The 17500-nt window shown below is 50.7% G+C and overlaps 1 protein-coding gene across 2 annotated transcripts; it reads right to left on the bottom strand.

The window, feature by feature from the left end:
• Window positions 1-12796: 12796 nt before the first annotated feature.
• Window positions 12797-16638, bottom strand: LOC103713640 (protein SMAX1-LIKE 3-like). Of its 2 annotated transcripts, none has more exons than XM_008800642.3 (3): window positions 15073-16638; window positions 14269-14503; window positions 12797-14044 (listed from the first exon to the last, which is right to left on the bottom strand). In XM_008800642.3, exons 1-3 carry the CDS (start codon window positions 16260-16262, stop codon window positions 13076-13078), a joined length of 2394 nt encoding a protein of 797 aa, XP_008798864.2. In that variant the 5' UTR covers window positions 16263-16638; the 3' UTR covers window positions 12797-13075. The 2 variants fall into 2 exon arrangements, with proteins under 2 accessions (XP_008798864.2, XP_008798865.2); XM_008800643.3 differs by having other exon boundaries at window positions 12797-14041; window positions 15073-16634.
• Between the last annotated feature and the right edge of the window lie 862 nt (window positions 16639-17500).

Here is a 17500-nt window from a genome sequence, read left to right on the forward strand (position 1 = left end):
AAAGAGCAAATCGGCCGGAACATGGAGGTGTACGTGGACGATATGCTGGTGAAGAGCCGCCATGCAGACCAGCACATCGCGGATCTGGAGGAGACTTTCGCCACCCTGCGGAAGTTTCGCATGAAGCTGAACCCAGCGAAGTGCGCCTTTGGCGCTTCGGCCGGGAGGTTCCTCAGTTTCATTGTCAACCAGCGGGGGATTGAAGCCAACCCAGACAAAATCAAGGCCATCCAAGATATGTCCCCTCCGACCAAAGTGAAGGAGGTTCAGGAGCTCGCTGGGAGGGTCGCCGCGCTCGGACGATTTGTGGCAAAATCGGCCGAACGCTGCCAACCTTTCTTCAAGGTATTGAAACGCCCGAAAGACTTCCTCTGGACGGCCGAATGTCAAGCAGCATTCGACCAGCTCAAGGAATACTTGGCGTCTCCTCCCCTGCTGTCCAAGCCGCAAGAAGGGGAGATGCTCTACCTCTATCTGGCGGTCTCCCCAACCGCAGTCAGTGCGGTACTGGTTCGGGAAGAGGCAAAGTTCCAGAAGCCTGTGTACTACATCAGTCGGGTCTTACGGGATGCCGAGACGCGGTATACGAAGGCTGAAAAGATCGCCTTCGCGCTGCTGACCGCGACCAGGAGGCTTCGCCCCTATTTCCAGGCCCATTCTGTCACCCTCTTGACCGATCAACCGCTGCGGCAGATCCTCAGCAATCCTGAGAATGCGGGACGGCTGGTGAAGTGGGCAGTAGAACTTGGTGAGTTCGATCCCGCCATCAAGGCCCAAGCGCTCGCGGATTTTCTCGCTGAGTGCACGGTGCAGGAGGCGGAACCTAGGTCGTCGGAAACACCCAGCCTCGACCTCCCGATTTGGACGCTTCACATCGATGGGTCGTCGAACCCCGAAGGTGGAGGGGCCGGGCTGGTCCTCACCAGCCCTGATGGAGTGATAGCCGAGTATGCCTTGAGGTTCGGATTTCCAGTGACCAACAACGAGGCGGAGTACGAGGCCCTAGTCACGGGACTCAAACTCACCAAGGAGCTCGGCATCCGGCGCCTGAAGGTCTTCACCGACTCCCAGCTGGTGGTCGGGCAGGTCCGTGGGGAGTTCGAAGCCCGGAACCCGACCATGCAGAATTACGTCCGGAAGGTGCAAGCACTCATTCCCGACCTCGGCAGTGTCGACATCCAGCAGGTCCCAAGAAGTGAAAATGCCAGGGCCGACAGGTTGTCCCGCTTAGTGAGCGCAGACGCGCACAACTTGTCGAGGGCGATCTACCTGGAGACCCTGGATGCCCCAAGCATCGGCGAGGCTGGAGCGGTGATGGCGATTGATCCGGAGCCGTCTTGGATGGACCCGCTTGTCGCCTACCTCGCCGAAGGGATCCTCCCTGAAGACGAAGATCAAGCCCGGCAACTTGTTATGAAGTCCGCCCACTACGTACTCCATGAAGGGAGGCTGTATCGGACCTCGTTCACCGCCCCCCTCTTAAAGTGCCTCTGCCCCTCGGAAGCGGCCTACGTCCTCGGCGAAGTCCACGAAGGCGTTTGCGGATCACACTTGGGGGCTAGGTCCTTGGCGCACAAGATCATGAGGCAAGGCTATTATTGGCCTACCTTGTTGGAGGACTCAAAGGATCATGTACGGAAATGCGACGCCTGCCAGCGCCACGCCAACGTCCAGAGAGTCCCTTCTGTCCCCTTGGCACCAATCACTGCACCCTGGCCCTTCGCCCAGTGGGGAATGGATATCCTCGGACCATTCTCCGTCGCTTCAACTCAGCGGAAATTTTTGATTGTTGCAATCGACTACTTCACCAAGTGGGTGGAGGCAGAGCCGCTGGCCACTATCACGGAGGCGCAAGTCCGGAAGTTCGTGAAGAAGAACATCATTGTCCGATTTGGGGTACCTCGGGTCCTCATCTCGGATAATGGCCGACAGTTCGATAACAAGCATTTCCGTGACTTCTGCGAGGAGTTCGGAATCGAGCATCGGTTCACATCTGTGTCGCATCCCCAAACCAACGGCGAGGCCGAGGTCACAAATCGGACAATCCTCCAAGGAATCAAAGCGCGAATCGGTCGGACGGGGAAGCTTGGGTCGGAGAACTCGAGAATGTCCTTTGAGCGTATCGGACCACGCATCGGACCCCTACCGGGGAGACGCCTTTCAGCCTAACCTATGGCACGGAAGCCGTTGTCCCCGTGGAGCTCGGACTCCCCTCACCTCGGGTGGCCGCGCACCGACCCGAGGCCAATTCGGAGCAACTCCGAGGGAACCTGGATCTCTTGGAAGAAGCGAGGGAAATGGCGCAGGTTCGGATGGCGATGTATCAGCGGAGGGTGGCCCGATATTACAACTCCAAGGTCCGACCGAAGCTTTTCAGAATCGGAGATCTGGTGCTGAGGCGAGCTAAAGCATCTCAACCTGCGGAAGGTGGGAAGCTAGCGCCAAATTGGGAAGGCCCGTATAGGGTTCGCTGGGTAAACCGACCTGGCTCCTACCAGTTGGAGGCCCTAGATGGTCGAAAAATTCCAAGGAGCTGGAATTCCGCCAACCTGCGGATGTATTACCAGTAGAACGACAATGCCAGAAAGACAGTTCAAAAATGTATAACACTTTTCATTTCAATAATTTCTGGTTACAACGGCGTGCTCGTGTGATTACAAAAAATTCCCAGAGGGAAATTAGGGTGTAAAGAAAGTAAAGAAGAGGTGGAGACTCCGAGGAGCTGAAGATCTGGGATCCCGAAACCTCCATCTGAAGCGGTTGCAATCCCGCCGGAAGTGGGTGCTTCCAACCGGAGGCGCCATCGGCGTCTCACGAAAGAGACGAAGAGCCGGCGCGGATGAAGAAGAAGTGGACGAAGGAGAAGTCCACACTGCCTCCAACCGGAGGCGCCATCCACGCCCCACGAAAAGGACGAGGAGCCGCCGCAGACGAAGCTCCCGCTGCCTCCAGGGGAACGCCACCTCCAAGGGATATTCCGGGCCTCCCCAGTGCTAGGGGAGAGAAGGAATACAAGGGAGAAGAGCATATGGAGGCGCGGTCCCGGATCAGGCGCCTGGTGCGGAGCTCAATCGGGAGGCCGAACTTCAAGGAGGGGAGACGTGATCCCGGATGAAACGCCTAGAGCGGAGTTCCGCCGGGGAGAACCTCTTTGTTGATCCCAGATGAAACGGCTAGTTGGCGGAAGTCGCGAAGGGCGCGCCTCCCGTTCCTTCGGTAGGGGTCTCTCAACCATGCGCCGGAGAGGAGGCCCACGATCCATGGCAACCTGAACAGCTCCGGCTTGGCAGGCTCCATCGCACCTGCACCTATATTTATAGCCAAACTGCGGCCCCCCGGTCGTTCCGATGCGGGTGGCTCCAATAAATGCGGGCGCATTGAATCCGGAGCTGATCCGGCTCTCGAGGCGTATCTTCCCGCGATTTCCTAAGCGTCATTCTCCTTAATCGCATTCTTTGTGCAGGACACTCCGGGTGGCCTGTACCCCTAGGTCCGCGTATCTCCGCTCGCCCCCAGGCCGCATCCGCCTCGAAGAACGCGCGTATCGCGGCCGCTTAACTGACACTCCTCGCAAGCAGCAACTGGCGATCCGATTTCCCAGGTAACCCCTTAATTAGCATTTAATGCCCATCTGGTGTTCCCCAGGCGACGCTTGAAGAGGAGGAGAAACACGGTCGCAGCTGGCCACGGAGAGATCCCGTCGGGCGGCAAGCGACAGGCGCACGACCAGCGAGCCGAATTTTTCGAGGCTCGGCCCTCGGATGCCAGGCTAACCCGATGATCATCCCGGGAGCAGACTAGCCTGAAGCCCCGACCGGTCGCCTCGGCTTGCGCCAGCCTTGGCCGACCAACGAGCGGAATTTTCCGAGGCTCGGCCCTCGGATGCCAGGCTAACCCGATGATCATCCCGGGAGCAGACTAGCCTGAAGCCCCGACCGGTCGCCTCGGCTTGCGCCAGCCTTGGCCGACCAACGAGCGGAATTTCCCGAGGCTCGGCCCTCGGATGCCAGGCTAACCCGATGATCATCCCGGGAGCAGACTAGCCTGAAGCCCCGACCGGTCGCCTCGGCTTGCGCCAGCCTTGGCCGACCAACGAGCGGAATTTCTCGAGGCTCGGCCCTCGGATGCCAGGCTAACCCGATGATCATCCCGGGAGCAGACTAGCCTGAAGCCCCGACCGGTTGCCTCGGCTTGCGCCAGCCTTGGCCGACCAACGAGCGGAGTTTCCTGAGGCCTGACAACCCTCAGATGCCAGGCTAACCCGATGGTCATCCCGGGAGCAGACTAGCCTGAAGCCCCGACCGGTCGCCTCGGCTTGCGCCAGCCTTGGCCGACCAACGAGCGGAATTTCCCGAGGCTCGGCCCTCGGATGCCAGGCTAACCCGATGATCATTCCGGGAGCAGACTAGCCTGAAGCCCCGACCGGTCGCCTCGGCTTGCGCCAGCCTTGGCCGACCAATGAGCGGAATCTCCCGAGGCTCGGCCCTCGGATGCCAGGCTAACCCGATGATCATCCCGGGAGCAGACTAGCCTGAAGCCCCGACCGGTCGCCTCGGCTTGCGCCAGCCTTGGCCGACCAACGAGCGGAATTTCCTGAGGCCTAACCCTCGGATGCCTGGCTTAGCGCCGGAAGAATTTCCTGAGGCCTAACCCTCGGATGCCTGGCTTAGTGCCGGAAGAATTTTCTGAGGCCTAACCCTCGGATGCCTGGCTTAGTGCCGGAAGAATTTTCTGAGGCCTAACCCTCGGATGCCTGGCTTAGCGCCGGAAGAATTTCCTGAGGCCTAACCCTCGGATGCCTCGCTTAGCGCCGGAAGAATTTCCTGAGGCCTAACCCTCGGATGCCTGGCTTAGCGCCGGAAGAATTTCCTGAGGCCTAACCCTCGGATGCCTGGCTTAGCGCCGGAAGAATTTCCTGAGGCCTAACCCTCGGATGCCTGGCTTAGTGCCGGAAGAATTTCCTGAGGCCTAACCCTCGGATGCCTGGCTTAGCGCCGGAAGAATTTCCTGAGGCCTAACCCTCGGATGCCTGGCTTAGCGCCGGATGAATTTCCTGAGGCCTAACCCTCGGATGCCTGGCTTAGCGCCGGAAGAATTTTCTGAGGCCTAACCCTCGGATGCCTGGCTTAGTGCCGGAAGAATTTCCTGAGGCCTAACCCTCGGATGCCTGGCTTAGCGCCGGAAGAATTTTCCGAGGCCTAACCCTCGGATGTCTGGTTTAGTGCCGGAAGAATTTCCTGAGGCCTAACCCTCGGATGCCTGGCTTAGTGCCGGAAGAATTTCCTGAGGCCTAACCCTCAGATACCTGGCCTAGCGCCAGAAGAATTTCAAGAGTCGGGAGTCAGCGAGACGCTATCAAGAGTTAGAAAGAAGAAGGACGAAAGTGAAATGAAGAAACTCTATTTGCATTAACTTTCATTGTTTCAGGGCCGAGACCCATACAACTTGGCAAAACGCCAACACACAAAGAAAAGTACAGAGGGTCAGCTTGGAGGAACCCCCGGGTCGGGAACGTCCGGCACGTCTGCAAGGGGTAGGGAGACGGTTGGAGAATCAACAGGCAATGGCGCCGGAGGGGAGTCGAGAAGGGAGATCCCACTCAGGTCAATTTCGGGGTACTTAGCCGACACCCTTGCCAGGCCTTCCTCGAAGCCTAAGACAAAGGAGTCGGACCCCGCGTCCGACATGTCACGGACGAACTCGTCAGACTGACGATAGGCCTGTACCGCCCACGACATGTCACGGGTGAACTCGGCGGACTGACGATAAGCCTGTACCGCCTGACGCCCGATCTCCGCACTCTTCTCGGCCAGCGCCGCCTCTGCTCGCTCCATAATCTGAGCTTTTGCCTCCAAGACCTTCGCCACAATCCGGTCATCCGCCTCGGAGGAGACCCTCAGCAGATCAGCTTGGGCCTCCTTGTGCTTCGCCTCGGCAGCGATGCGAGCAGCCTCAGCCTCCTCCAAGCGCGAATGAAGCTCCTGGTCGCTCGCGCGGGACTTCTCCAAGGCCGACTCCAATTCGCCCAGCTTGGCTTCAAGAGACCGGGTCCGGTTGCGGGCGTTGTCGGCTGACCGCTGGGCCTTCTCCCACCTCTTCCGGTAGTCGGCAGCCTTCCGGGACTGCTTCTCGGCCCGCTCCTCCGCCTTCTTGATCTCGCCCTCGAGACCTGAGGCAACCTTGAGTTGCTCCCGAGCCTCCAACAGTTGCTTCTCGAGGGTGGCAAAGCCGAGTGCCCGCTCTTCGGCCACCTGGAGCCTCGTCTCGAGGTCCCTGGTCGTCCTCCCCGCCGCAGCCTGACCTCCCTCCTCTATTGCCTTCAGTTGGCTCTCGGCCCTCGCCAGAAGCCTCGCCTGTTCCTCGTAGCACTCCTCCAGGCGGATCATGTACTGGGCGAGCTAAGAGATAGGAAAAACGAGGGCGTCAGGCGGGGATCAACAGAGCCTATAAATGATGAAAGCGACCGAAAGAACACTCACCGACATGAGACAGACGCAGCTGGCAGCCCCAACGTCAGGGACCCTCATCTCCCGGACCTGCCTGCGGTCCTTCTCCAGCAGTACCGTCTCGATGAGGTTTCGGGCGCCGGCGAAAGTGAAGGCCGACCCCGACTTCTCCCCGGAGTCGGACGGTGGTTTCGCAGCCTTACCCTTACCCATCGCTTGGGGAAGAGTCATGCTGACCACGCTCGGGGCGGGGACCGCCCCTGGAATTGACAGGGTCCCGCTCGGCCGGGGCCTCGGCGCGTCCCTCCTCGTATCATCCGGAGCCGACCGAGTCGAAGGCTGGGCTGGGGACCGATCACGTCCGACCCGTCCATCTTGGGCGCGCCCGGGTGATGCCTCCGGAGAAACGGTAGTCTCGGCATCGGAGGGCTGATGCAGCGTCAACTCCCGGTCCGCGCCCGCGGCGTCCCCCTGATCGGTGGGTCCGGACCCGTCTGTCGGCGTCGGAGTCGCCTGCCGGCGGGACTTCTTCGCCGGTGGGGCCCCGCTCGGAGGAGCTCGTTTCTTCCTCCGGACTGCTTCCAGTAGGGACGTCCTACCAACAGCCGTTGCCTTGTCCGACCGCATGACGTCGTCGATCTCTGCAAAAAGGACGAGGTGGTCGGAGGTTGAGAAACTGAAGGAAAGAACGAAACGAAAGAGGAGAAAAGAGCTAAAAAAGAAATGGTGGCGGGCTCACGGTCAGTGGGGACCGAGCTCAGACCGACGTTCACCAAGGTATCCTCGGAAATAAGGCGAGCCACCGGGGGGAGCCGACCCTCGGCAACCAACTCCTTCAAGACGGCGACGCCGTCGGATTCCTCCCTCGACAACCTCGATAGGCCGATCGGGGACTTCATCGGCGTCTCTCAGGTTGCCCTGATTCCCCAAGAGGGATCTGCGTCAACGAAAAAGAAGCGCCCCTTCCAGCCGTGAATGGAGGTAGGAGCCTCCTTGACGAGGCCGCACCCTCGCCGCGCCGCAAAGCACCACCACCCTTTATCCTGGGGGTGGCCACTCAGGCCGTAGCATTCCCAAAAGACATTCAGGGTGGCGGGAACCTCGTGCATGCGGCAGAGAACCTGAAAGGCCGTCAGGGCGCGCCATGAGTTCGGCACCAGCTGCGTCGGCGCCACTCTTAAACCCCGAAGCACCTGAACGACTAAGTCCGAGGGGGGAAAGCGGAACCCGGCCTGAAGAATGCCCTCATTGATGGCAACCTTCCCTGGAGGAGGGTGGGACATCCTCTCCTCAGGCCCCGGGAGCGTAACATTGCAGGCCTCGGGAAGGTGGTATCGAGCCACGAACCTATCTAGGTCTTCGGCGGCCAACTCTGACTTAATGCGGTCTGCTCTCACTTCGCCCATCCCTAATGGCCAGTGAATCTACGGTCAGGACAGGGTCGAGAAGGGGGAAAGGACCGGAACGACTGGAGTACACTAATACAAAAGGAGAGTATGGAGAGCCCTAAATTAAAGAATGGAGCAACTCACCGGAAGAGAAGGAAGAACGGCTCCGAGAGCGTCAAAGGAGGAGCAAGCGAACAGTCCGACGGCGATGACGGCAGCGCAAAGGAGAAACTCGAAGATGTCTGTAAAGAGAAAGGCGGACGGAGGAGGACCCCCGGTTAAATAGGCGGAAAGGTGGGTGACGCCTCGGTGACGCCAGAGGACGCCTGGCTGCCGAAAGGTCGCTCGCGCCCCAAAGGCGAATCGACGCCATTAAGGAAGGATGTCCGCCGAAATCCTCAGACTGCCAGGTCAGCAACAACCGCCATACGCCATAAAGAAGGCGGGGAGCTCGAAGCGCGCGCGCCTCTCCGAGGGATGGCGACAATCTCGAAGCATCACTTCCTTCACCCGTTCCCCTTCTGGTTCCAGGCTCGGAAGTGGGGGGCTACTGTTATGGGGGAACTCAGCCACCATGCCCCACGTGACCGGCACGCGCGCCCTAGAAGACTACCGCTGTCCCTTGATCCAGTAACCCGACCCCGAGTCGGATATCTTCGGCCTCGCAGCCCGACCCCGAGTCGGCTGCCTCTTGATCCAGCAGTCCGACCCCGAGTCGAATATCTTCGGCTTCGCAGCCCGACCCCGAGTCGGCTGCCCCTTGATCCAGCAATCCGACCCCGAGTCGGCAATCTCTCGACAACGACAGGCTGTTCCCCTGAAGCACGCCGCGACCCTCTGCTCCACTACTCCCTGCAACGGTCGTATCCGGCGCTGCTCCACGATCTCCTGTAACAGCCGTACAAAGCGGAGCTCCACTACGCCCTGTCATGGCCGTACCCAGCGCTATCCCACGACGCCCTGTAACGGCCATGTCAGTGGCAACTCCATCGTGCCACACGATGACCAACCCCCCAGAAGGACCCCCCAGCCTGGTATATATGCGGCTGGGGGGAGAAGGGGGGAGGTAAGCAAGAACTTCCAGAGCATTCTCCTACTTGCTACTATTATCTCTCCTTCTCCTCCAATCTCCTCTGACTTGATCGTCGGAGGGCCCCCACTACCCCAGTGGTGGTGCGAGGCTTGCTTGCAGGTTTCCCGGTGGAAGGTGGAGCACAATCAACACCAACCAAGGCAACTCAGACGGAATCCCGTTCACACCGCTGTGCCAATCGTTCTCGGTTTGGACCACCAGCAACAGATGGCGCTAGAAGGAGGGCAGCCTCCTCTCTCCATTGACTACCCTCCAGGACTGTGGGGGCCCATTGGGGTAAAACCTGGCCGGAACCTTCCCGCTGGGGGGGCTATGTTGTGGGGGGGGAGGGGGCCTTGAATTTAGTCCCACATCGGCTAGAGCGGAAAGGTTCCGTGCCTTATAATGAGGAGGGCGAAGCCTTTTCCTCACGAGGGCCCTTTTGTGGGACAAAACCGTGAGGGCAATCCCCCCGTCAGCGCTGGACGCGCGGGCCGGAAACGTCTCCCTCCGTCAGCGCTGGACGCGCGGACCGGAGCGCCCAAAGCGGACAATACCTCGTGGGGGACGCGGTCTCTTTCTGCTCGGCTCGGTTGGGACTAAGGCTGTTGCCGGGGTGAAAATCCCGCAACAACTAGCTTTCCTAATAGATAAAAAGTTCACAAAAGACTTGCATCAACTTTTCTAATGGAGATAGAAAAATAGGTAATCATCAAAAACTAGTCGTATCCCGAGAACATGTGTACAAAACCCACAACTCATGCAACTAGGACCCACGATCCATACAATCAAGACCCGCGACCTATGCGCTGGGACCTAAAACCCGTGCAACATTATATGCATCCAATTCAACCTACGCTCGGCCAATTATAGACACTCCGGCATCAGATACAAGGCTGAGAAACCCAAGTAATACCTTACGGCCAGTTTTTTTAGGTGAGGTCTCATGCCGTTATATGTTCAATAAAAATTAGATGTCATATTTTTTAATATAATGGCATTGGGTTCAGATATTGAACTAATCATATATATACTTACCAGTTCAGAGCCATGCATAGAAATTTTTATGCATGTGTTCAATAGCAGGGAGTACTATTTATGGAGTTGCATGCATATGCAAGGGCATGCATGAACTCTTGGGTGCATAAATCAACCTTTTCTTTAGCATGAAGCAGGGAACATGGATATCTATATATATAAGAAAATGGAGAAGAAAGAAATAAAGAAATATTGTTTTTGCCAATTCATGTGAAATCATTTATTCAAGAATAAGGACATGATAGGAACAAGAAAATGAAAACATTTTCTTTTATTTTCTTGATGATGGATGCAGCACCAATCAAATTATCTATGTCAAAAACTTTGATAACATGATTTACATTTCTTTTCTCTTTTTTGTGCACCAATGAATTAAATTTTGTTTTTCTTCTCTGGAAAAACTCAATGCATTTCATGAAACCTCTTTTTGTTTTTGTTTATTCCACATAATAAGTCAGAGAAATAGGATACTCATGTTTTATTAGGTTTTTTTGGAGAAGAGAAAAGTAGTCTAAGTGAGGCTTCCCCCTTTTTAAGATTGGAAAAGAAAAGTGATAGAAGCAGTAACCCATAAACGAGGGGACACACATTAGTTGGAATTTTGAAAGAAGCATAAGTATATGGGAGGTGAGAAGATTTCCTTCCTTTCTGCTTCAGACAGCCCCTATTATCAAGACCTAATCCTGTCTCAGGGAAAAATTCTACTAAGATCAATTTGCTTACCAAGAGTCTTTTTCTTCACAGTTGGCATGCCACATAGTATAGATAATTACACCAGAAGCCCAGCATGACTGACACCAACCCTAGTAATTACACAAATTTCCTCTTCCTACATGGTGTGCTAGTTGTGGAGAAAAAATATTTGGCAGCAAGTTTGGGACGGGTAACATTTCTCGTTCCCTAAGCTACACATGACAAATTTTCTATCTCATCCAAAAAGACTAGCCAGAATGTACAAGTACCAAAGATCTCTTCAACAAATAATCTATATGAAACTAAACATATGCCTGCATAGATCCTCATATATATACTTCCTCCGTTTAAGTCGTAGTGTATTCGTTAGACCAAGGGTCCAAATCCATTCATAACCAAACACAAATATTAAGATCAGCTCATCGCTAATCTAAATAGGCTCGTATTGCAGTGTTCTCTAGTCTACATATATTATGGACCTGATTCATTCTAATATCATTTGTTATTAGAATTTTTTCTAAAAAAATTAGCTAGAATATATTATTTAGATTTCTTAGTTCTGCATAAGTACTTAAAATATTTAAGATGAATAATCGATGCGGAAGTAAACATATACCTACCGGGTCCTCACCAAGTCTTTATAATTTTAGGTGTCCAAGACTGACAAGTCTATCTTTATAGGAATCAAAAGCGCCAACTTCAAGCTCTAAAGTAAGGATGCTTATCTTTATTTTGTGTTAAGCTTTTTACCCCCCACTACTTCACAAAGATGAGAATGTTGGGTCATGAAATATAAAGCAGGGAGAAAAGGACTCCCTTTTTCTCCAAAACGCATCACCATGCATGAAAAGTAGTGCCCTTTTTGATATTTCTGAGGGAAGATGTTACTGGCTTCCAATGTGACATCTCCTTTGCAAAGTTATGAGAAGTACCTGAGTGCATTTCCTTCAATTATTACCTGCTGTTTAAAAAGAGTAATACAGTCATCAACTTTTTTTGGTTCTGCCTCCACGTAAGGCTCAAACACATATTTAAAACTATTGATGCTCGTGGTTTTGGAATCCTCCTCATTCTCGATTTGAAGAAGACTGCTTTACCAAAATTAAAAACAAAAAATTGAAGAAGACAGGCTTTGTGTATATCCCATATTCTTTTGAGAAAATAGTCCATTTTAAATTCTCGCCATGCATGCATGTGCCTCCTCCTATGAAGAATAACTAAATGTATTTGTTGAAGCTTAACTTCTGTCATGAATTTTTTAATATTATCAAGGAGTAATATGGATCCAAAGCAAGTGTACCCTTACATTAAGTAGCCTGCTGTTCTATTCATTATGGCCATTCTCTCGTACAAAAGAAATAAAATACGGGCGTTCTTGGTCCTAACTGCCTATACTCCGGAAAGGAAATAAGTGCTCATTAATAGCCATAAAGACAGGAAGAAAGGTGCATGATTAAGTAGTGTGCTTACTTGGTGAAACTACAATAATGTCGCAGATAAAATGGTCTAGCCATTATTGTTAGCCATAAAATATTATTTATTGAGTTGAAAGAAAAATGAATAAAGATGTAACAACCTAGGACCTCATCCAAAATGGCTAAATAGAAGGTATTTTTGTAAACTCCTTAGTCATATATAAGTACCCAAGGTCTTTTCGGCGAATAACCGATGTTAGACTAAACATACGTCTGCATGGGTCCTCCTCACATACTTCTCTTGTTCAAGCCCTGATGTCCTTGTCAGGATAAGGATTCAAATTCATTCAAAATTAATCACAAACACTATAATCAGCTCGTGGTTAGTCTCCATGAACTTGTGTCGCAATGTCCCTTAATCCATATAGGCTATGGGCCGAGTTCGCTCTGGTACTATTTGTAACAATTATGACTTCACCTAAAATAGCTAACCGAAAGGTACTTTTTGGAGTTCTTTAGTCCTATATACCCAAGATCTTCTTAGCGAATAACTGATGTGGGACTAAACACACGCCCGCACGGGTTTACACAGAAGGTCTTCATCTTTTCTTAAAAGAGGCTTACGAGTGATTTGCAAAAGATTAATGAACTTTTTTTTTTTAAGATATAATTAATGAAATCATTATAATGTACTGAACTTGCTAACACTTATGCAGTAATTCTCTTTGCTAGGATACACTCACGAGGAACAATAACTACAAGTCGGCCTTCTAAAGTTGAAAGACATCAGAAACAATAACCACTGGATGTCAATATTTTTTGAGATAAAAAATACAAACCCATTAATTCACTTCTCCCAAAAGATGGGGAAAAAACTACTTAATTAATATACATTTGTTCCTACTAACTACAGTATCTATGTTAAGCCACAATTCTTTCCTCATTTCAAAATTCAGAAAAAGGTGACCAGGATTCAACATGGAGGACAAGGAACCAACAATCTTAACAAACACTGCCCTTGAATTACAGTTCCTCGGGCAATTTGAAAAAGAACATTCTGTCCACTGATTCAAGAAGCCCCAGACCATCAAAGGACCGATCCTCATGATTGTCAACAGCCCAAAGATTTAAATCTAAAGAAACATTTGTACTGGTGTCTTTGTCGTCCACTTCTTCCTTCTCTTCAAGGCCAATCAGTTTTTGCTTAATTGCAGGTGAGCAAGATCTTGACTGCGAATTAAAGCTTTCACAACTAAAGATGATAATCGCATCACTAATACTAATCTCCTCACCCCCGCAGTTTTGTACTTTTCCTCTCTCAATGGCAGTCCCAATACCCAGTTGCGAGTGGTAGTCTACTTGGTCAATGTCTTCCATTAAGAAGACACGATGTGGATTATCATGGATTGCTTCAAAGAACCTCTTGAGATAGCTATCGGTTACTTCCGATCTTGACCTTTTATTTCGGAGATCATCAGTGGAAGCAGACCTTGTTGATGAGAAGGTGCCTACTCCAATTGAAACAAAGTTGTTGTAAGAACCATAGACAAGGCTGGCTAGCTCCCTGGCAATCTTATCCTTGCCCTCAACATCAACACCTTCAAAGAACAACCACGTTTCTTCCTTGGTCCTGGTCAATCTCATCTTCTCTTTCCTTCTTATCATTCCTGATCTGCATTGGAGGATGGTGCCAGCAATCTCGGGGATGATGTCCTTCTGCCATGGGACCTTTTCCTCCAATGCACTGCAAAGGTTCTTCAGATTCTTTGCATTGAGCTCCTTAAATTTACAATGGTACTCTATTTCCATGGAATCGCTAGAAGAAGCCATATTAGAGTTGGATCCAATATCATGGGATAATCTCTGCCCTTCCTGCTCTTGTAAGCCTTTGTTGATGCTTTCTGATATCCAGAAATGGTGTTCCCTCCATGAGTTATCTGTGTTGATTGTGATTGGCCAGGCTTGGGGGATTTGGTGCATGCAACAGTGCTGCTGGTCATAAGGAGAGAGCAAAAAAATTGGTGAGTCTGAACAGAATTTTAGGGTTTTCTCAGAAAGGTGGTGTTGGTGTTTTTGGAATGCATTGCATATGGAGTTCCCCTTCGTGCATAAATCTTTAAGATCGAGAGTCCTACGTGAGAGAAAGTTCTAGATAGATGTTTGCACTTCGATGCTATCAACTCTGAATTTAAATGAACTTGATATAGCATAATTACCTGATCATTTCTTGTTGCTCTTTTATTTTGATCCTCTTTATATTGCCGAAGCCATGGCGGCAATACTGGAGGAATTAAGCCATCGGTACCACTGGCAATGCTATGGAGGTCTCGGGCCTCAATCTCGGACTTAACAGAACAATCAGCACAGCAAGCTAGCTGGCTTCTAACTCCTGGCAAACACCAAGAAGTCTCGGTGCCACTCCTCTTGCTTCCGCACTGACTTTGTAGACCACTGAAAAGAGTCCGGACTAGAGAATTAAGATTTAAGAAAATCTAACAGAATAGTTTAACTCTAGGTGATTCCAAAAGTTCCAAGCATGTCACCCGATCAAATAAAATTTACTATGCAATTATCAATGAACAACTTGAATTCAACATAAATTCTTCACCAAGAAGCTCGTAAACATTAATCTCATCCTTCTAGGGAAAAAGAGAAATATCCTCAGTTATCTCTCTGATTAGATATCAAATTCAATTTTCAAAAAAATATAACTTAATAAAATAAATAAGGAAAAAGGAGAGGAAAAGTGGAAAAGAAAAAGAGAACCACATGATTCAATTCTTTACAGCATTAAAAGTCATGAGACTTGACTTTTTAGAGATTCATCAGAAAACTCACCTCGCAAGGAACTATATCACAACCTTTGCTCCATTTTTGATTCAGCCAAAGAAAGGTAGGCTTGTAAAAAGCAGATTTCATATAGTAATTGCATAACTATGGAGAAATCTACATGATAATTATTTTGAATCATATCATGTGATAATGATTATCAAGAAAGTTTATAATAATTAAGCTCATACCCGTCATAATTGAGGCTTAACTCCAAGCTTCCTGCAGCGACAGTGATAGGATGAAGACCCCAAAAAGCTTCTAATGAAGGTTGCCCAACCCTACACTTCATGTAAGTCTGAGCCGTTGCAATCCCCATAAGCCCAAACTTTGAAATTCCACTCTCCCCTTCAATCCCATCGCACACCAAACTCCCGAGCTCCATGATCATATGATCCAAGGGGCAGTATAAACCTCTTACTTTCTCCGCGCAACTAGCCCCAGATTTAGCTGCCCACTTTAGATCTCCCAGGTATAAAATAGTCTTTTTTCCCCCACACGAATTCTTCACAAGGCACCGCAGCTCCCCAATCTTTTGTTCCACCTCCTCCCTTGACATGTGACTGAATGAATAGAGAGGAAGAGTTATGATCTTTATGCTCCTCAAGGCCTCATCAGGAACCTCTTCCTTCTCAATTCTATCCATCAGCCCCTTAACAACACACTCAGGGGCGGCTAAACACTCTCCTACTACCACAACATTCTTCCCACTCATCAAAGTCTCCATGACACTCGTAACATCCTCGCTTTTTTCTTGATCCAAAGGCTTAGATTTAGTCACTTGGGTTGGAGTTAATAAACTGCTGCCTTCCTTGGGAGGGCTAGGGTTAGGGTTAGGGTTAGGGTTGGGAGCACTGATCTCCGCAGAAAGAGTTTTCTCTACATTGTCCTTCACATGGGTACTTGAGAAGCCAGCCTCCCTCATGACTCTACTCACACTAGGATCATCTAAAATGGAGATGATGAGCTGCTCTAGCTCTATCTTCACTGTAAGCAATGGCTGCTGCTGGGTCTCGACGGATCCACGGCGCTGGTGTGCTTGGGCCCTCTTGAAGGCGGCGATGAGGGCATTGGAGAAGGATGGCAGATGGTGGTGGGCTTGGTAGGGGCCTAGGAGAGGGGCTGAGGAAGGGGAGGTAGGAAGGCGGTTGAGGGCAACATTGAAGCACAACTCAAGGGCCTTGCACTGGAGGGGGTGAGAGTGGGACTGAAGGCAGGCAGCACGGAGGAGTCCAGTAGGCGAGGAGAGCATTGTGGTGGCAACATGGAGGGGTGTCACTTGGGCATGGCCTCGTTGCCGAGCCAAGTTCACTGCCTGCTTTACTATTGTTGCTGCCTCTGGAGTCAGGGCTTGTTGCACTGTGCAACCTCCTGCTCTCATCTTCTAGTAGTTTTCTTCTTTCTGTTGATGAAGTGGTGGTTTTGAGATAGCAAATGAAGACAAAAATCAACTGACTGGTTGCTGGAAATACAAGATGAAGAGAGGGAGAAGTTATACTATGACAAGACAGGAGGCGAAGAAGAAAGGCGTTTGTTAGGGGTTGATGAAAGGAGGGAAGGGAATGGGAGAAGTGGGCATATGTAGGGTGGCTGAGTGTATTTAATGTGAGTATAGAGCTGATTATCTACATGGATGATGGATGTTGTTGTCTACTTTTCTTTCCCCTTCTTCTTCTTCTCTTTTCGGTTTGGGTTATCCTGCTTTTTGGGTGGGGGAATGTGATATGTTATGGCGTAACGTAGGTTGATGCCTTTCTTGCGAGAATGGGTGCATTGGTCTAAAGTCGAGCGTGGCGGAAAGGCTTGTGCATGTGCTAACATGTAAGGCATCTCCCTCCCTCCCTGCCTCTCTCTCTCTCCCCCCCTCTCTCTCCCTCCCTCTCTCTGTGTGAATTCAAGATTATCTAACACAGGATTTGGACCTTTCGTACTCCATCTTTTTCCACGCCCACTAAGATGGATTTAACATCTCACAAAGGCGGGATGCTTAAGAGAATCGGAGCTCTGTACGATTCATTCTTCTAGGACTCAAAAGACTTGAGGAATAAAGTGCTACGCTGTGGCATAGGGCACAGACATGATCCCTCTCTCCCTATCTCTCTCTATTTCTACACACGCAATTATTCCCAAAAAGTTGAGGCTTTCGAACATCCCAGTTTCCCTAAAAGCCCAAGCAATAGAATAATTAGTTGAGTTAATCTCAAGGTGGCTGGAAATTGAATTGACAAAAATAAAGATTTCCCCACTTTCTTCTTTTAATGGTCCACTCATGAAAACCTGCAATAATATTATGCATAATAAATGCAGCATCGCTAGCTCTTTAAGCTGCCTGATGACCATTGCAGCTCGTGCAAATGAATCATCTGAGAAAGCCAAGTGACTTAATATACCAGAAACTAAAACGAACTCCAAAGCTATTAGAGAAAATATCTTGTCCCATATCCGTAGCTACAATAATCTTGACTCACCTAGCTAGTCGCGCGTGAGAAAGGATGAAAAGAAAGCGATGCAAGCTTATCCAAGAAAAAAAAAAAAAGACTCTGTATGACCACCATCACTATTATGGAAGCTATAATAACCAAGATGTCATTTTATAACTTTGACCACCGTATGTTCCTA

The sequence above is a fragment of the Phoenix dactylifera genome, unplaced genomic scaffold (assembly GCF_009389715.1).
Source record: "Phoenix dactylifera cultivar Barhee BC4 unplaced genomic scaffold, palm_55x_up_171113_PBpolish2nd_filt_p 000026F, whole genome shotgun sequence".
Taxonomy (NCBI): Eukaryota; Viridiplantae; Streptophyta; class Magnoliopsida; order Arecales; family Arecaceae; genus Phoenix; species Phoenix dactylifera.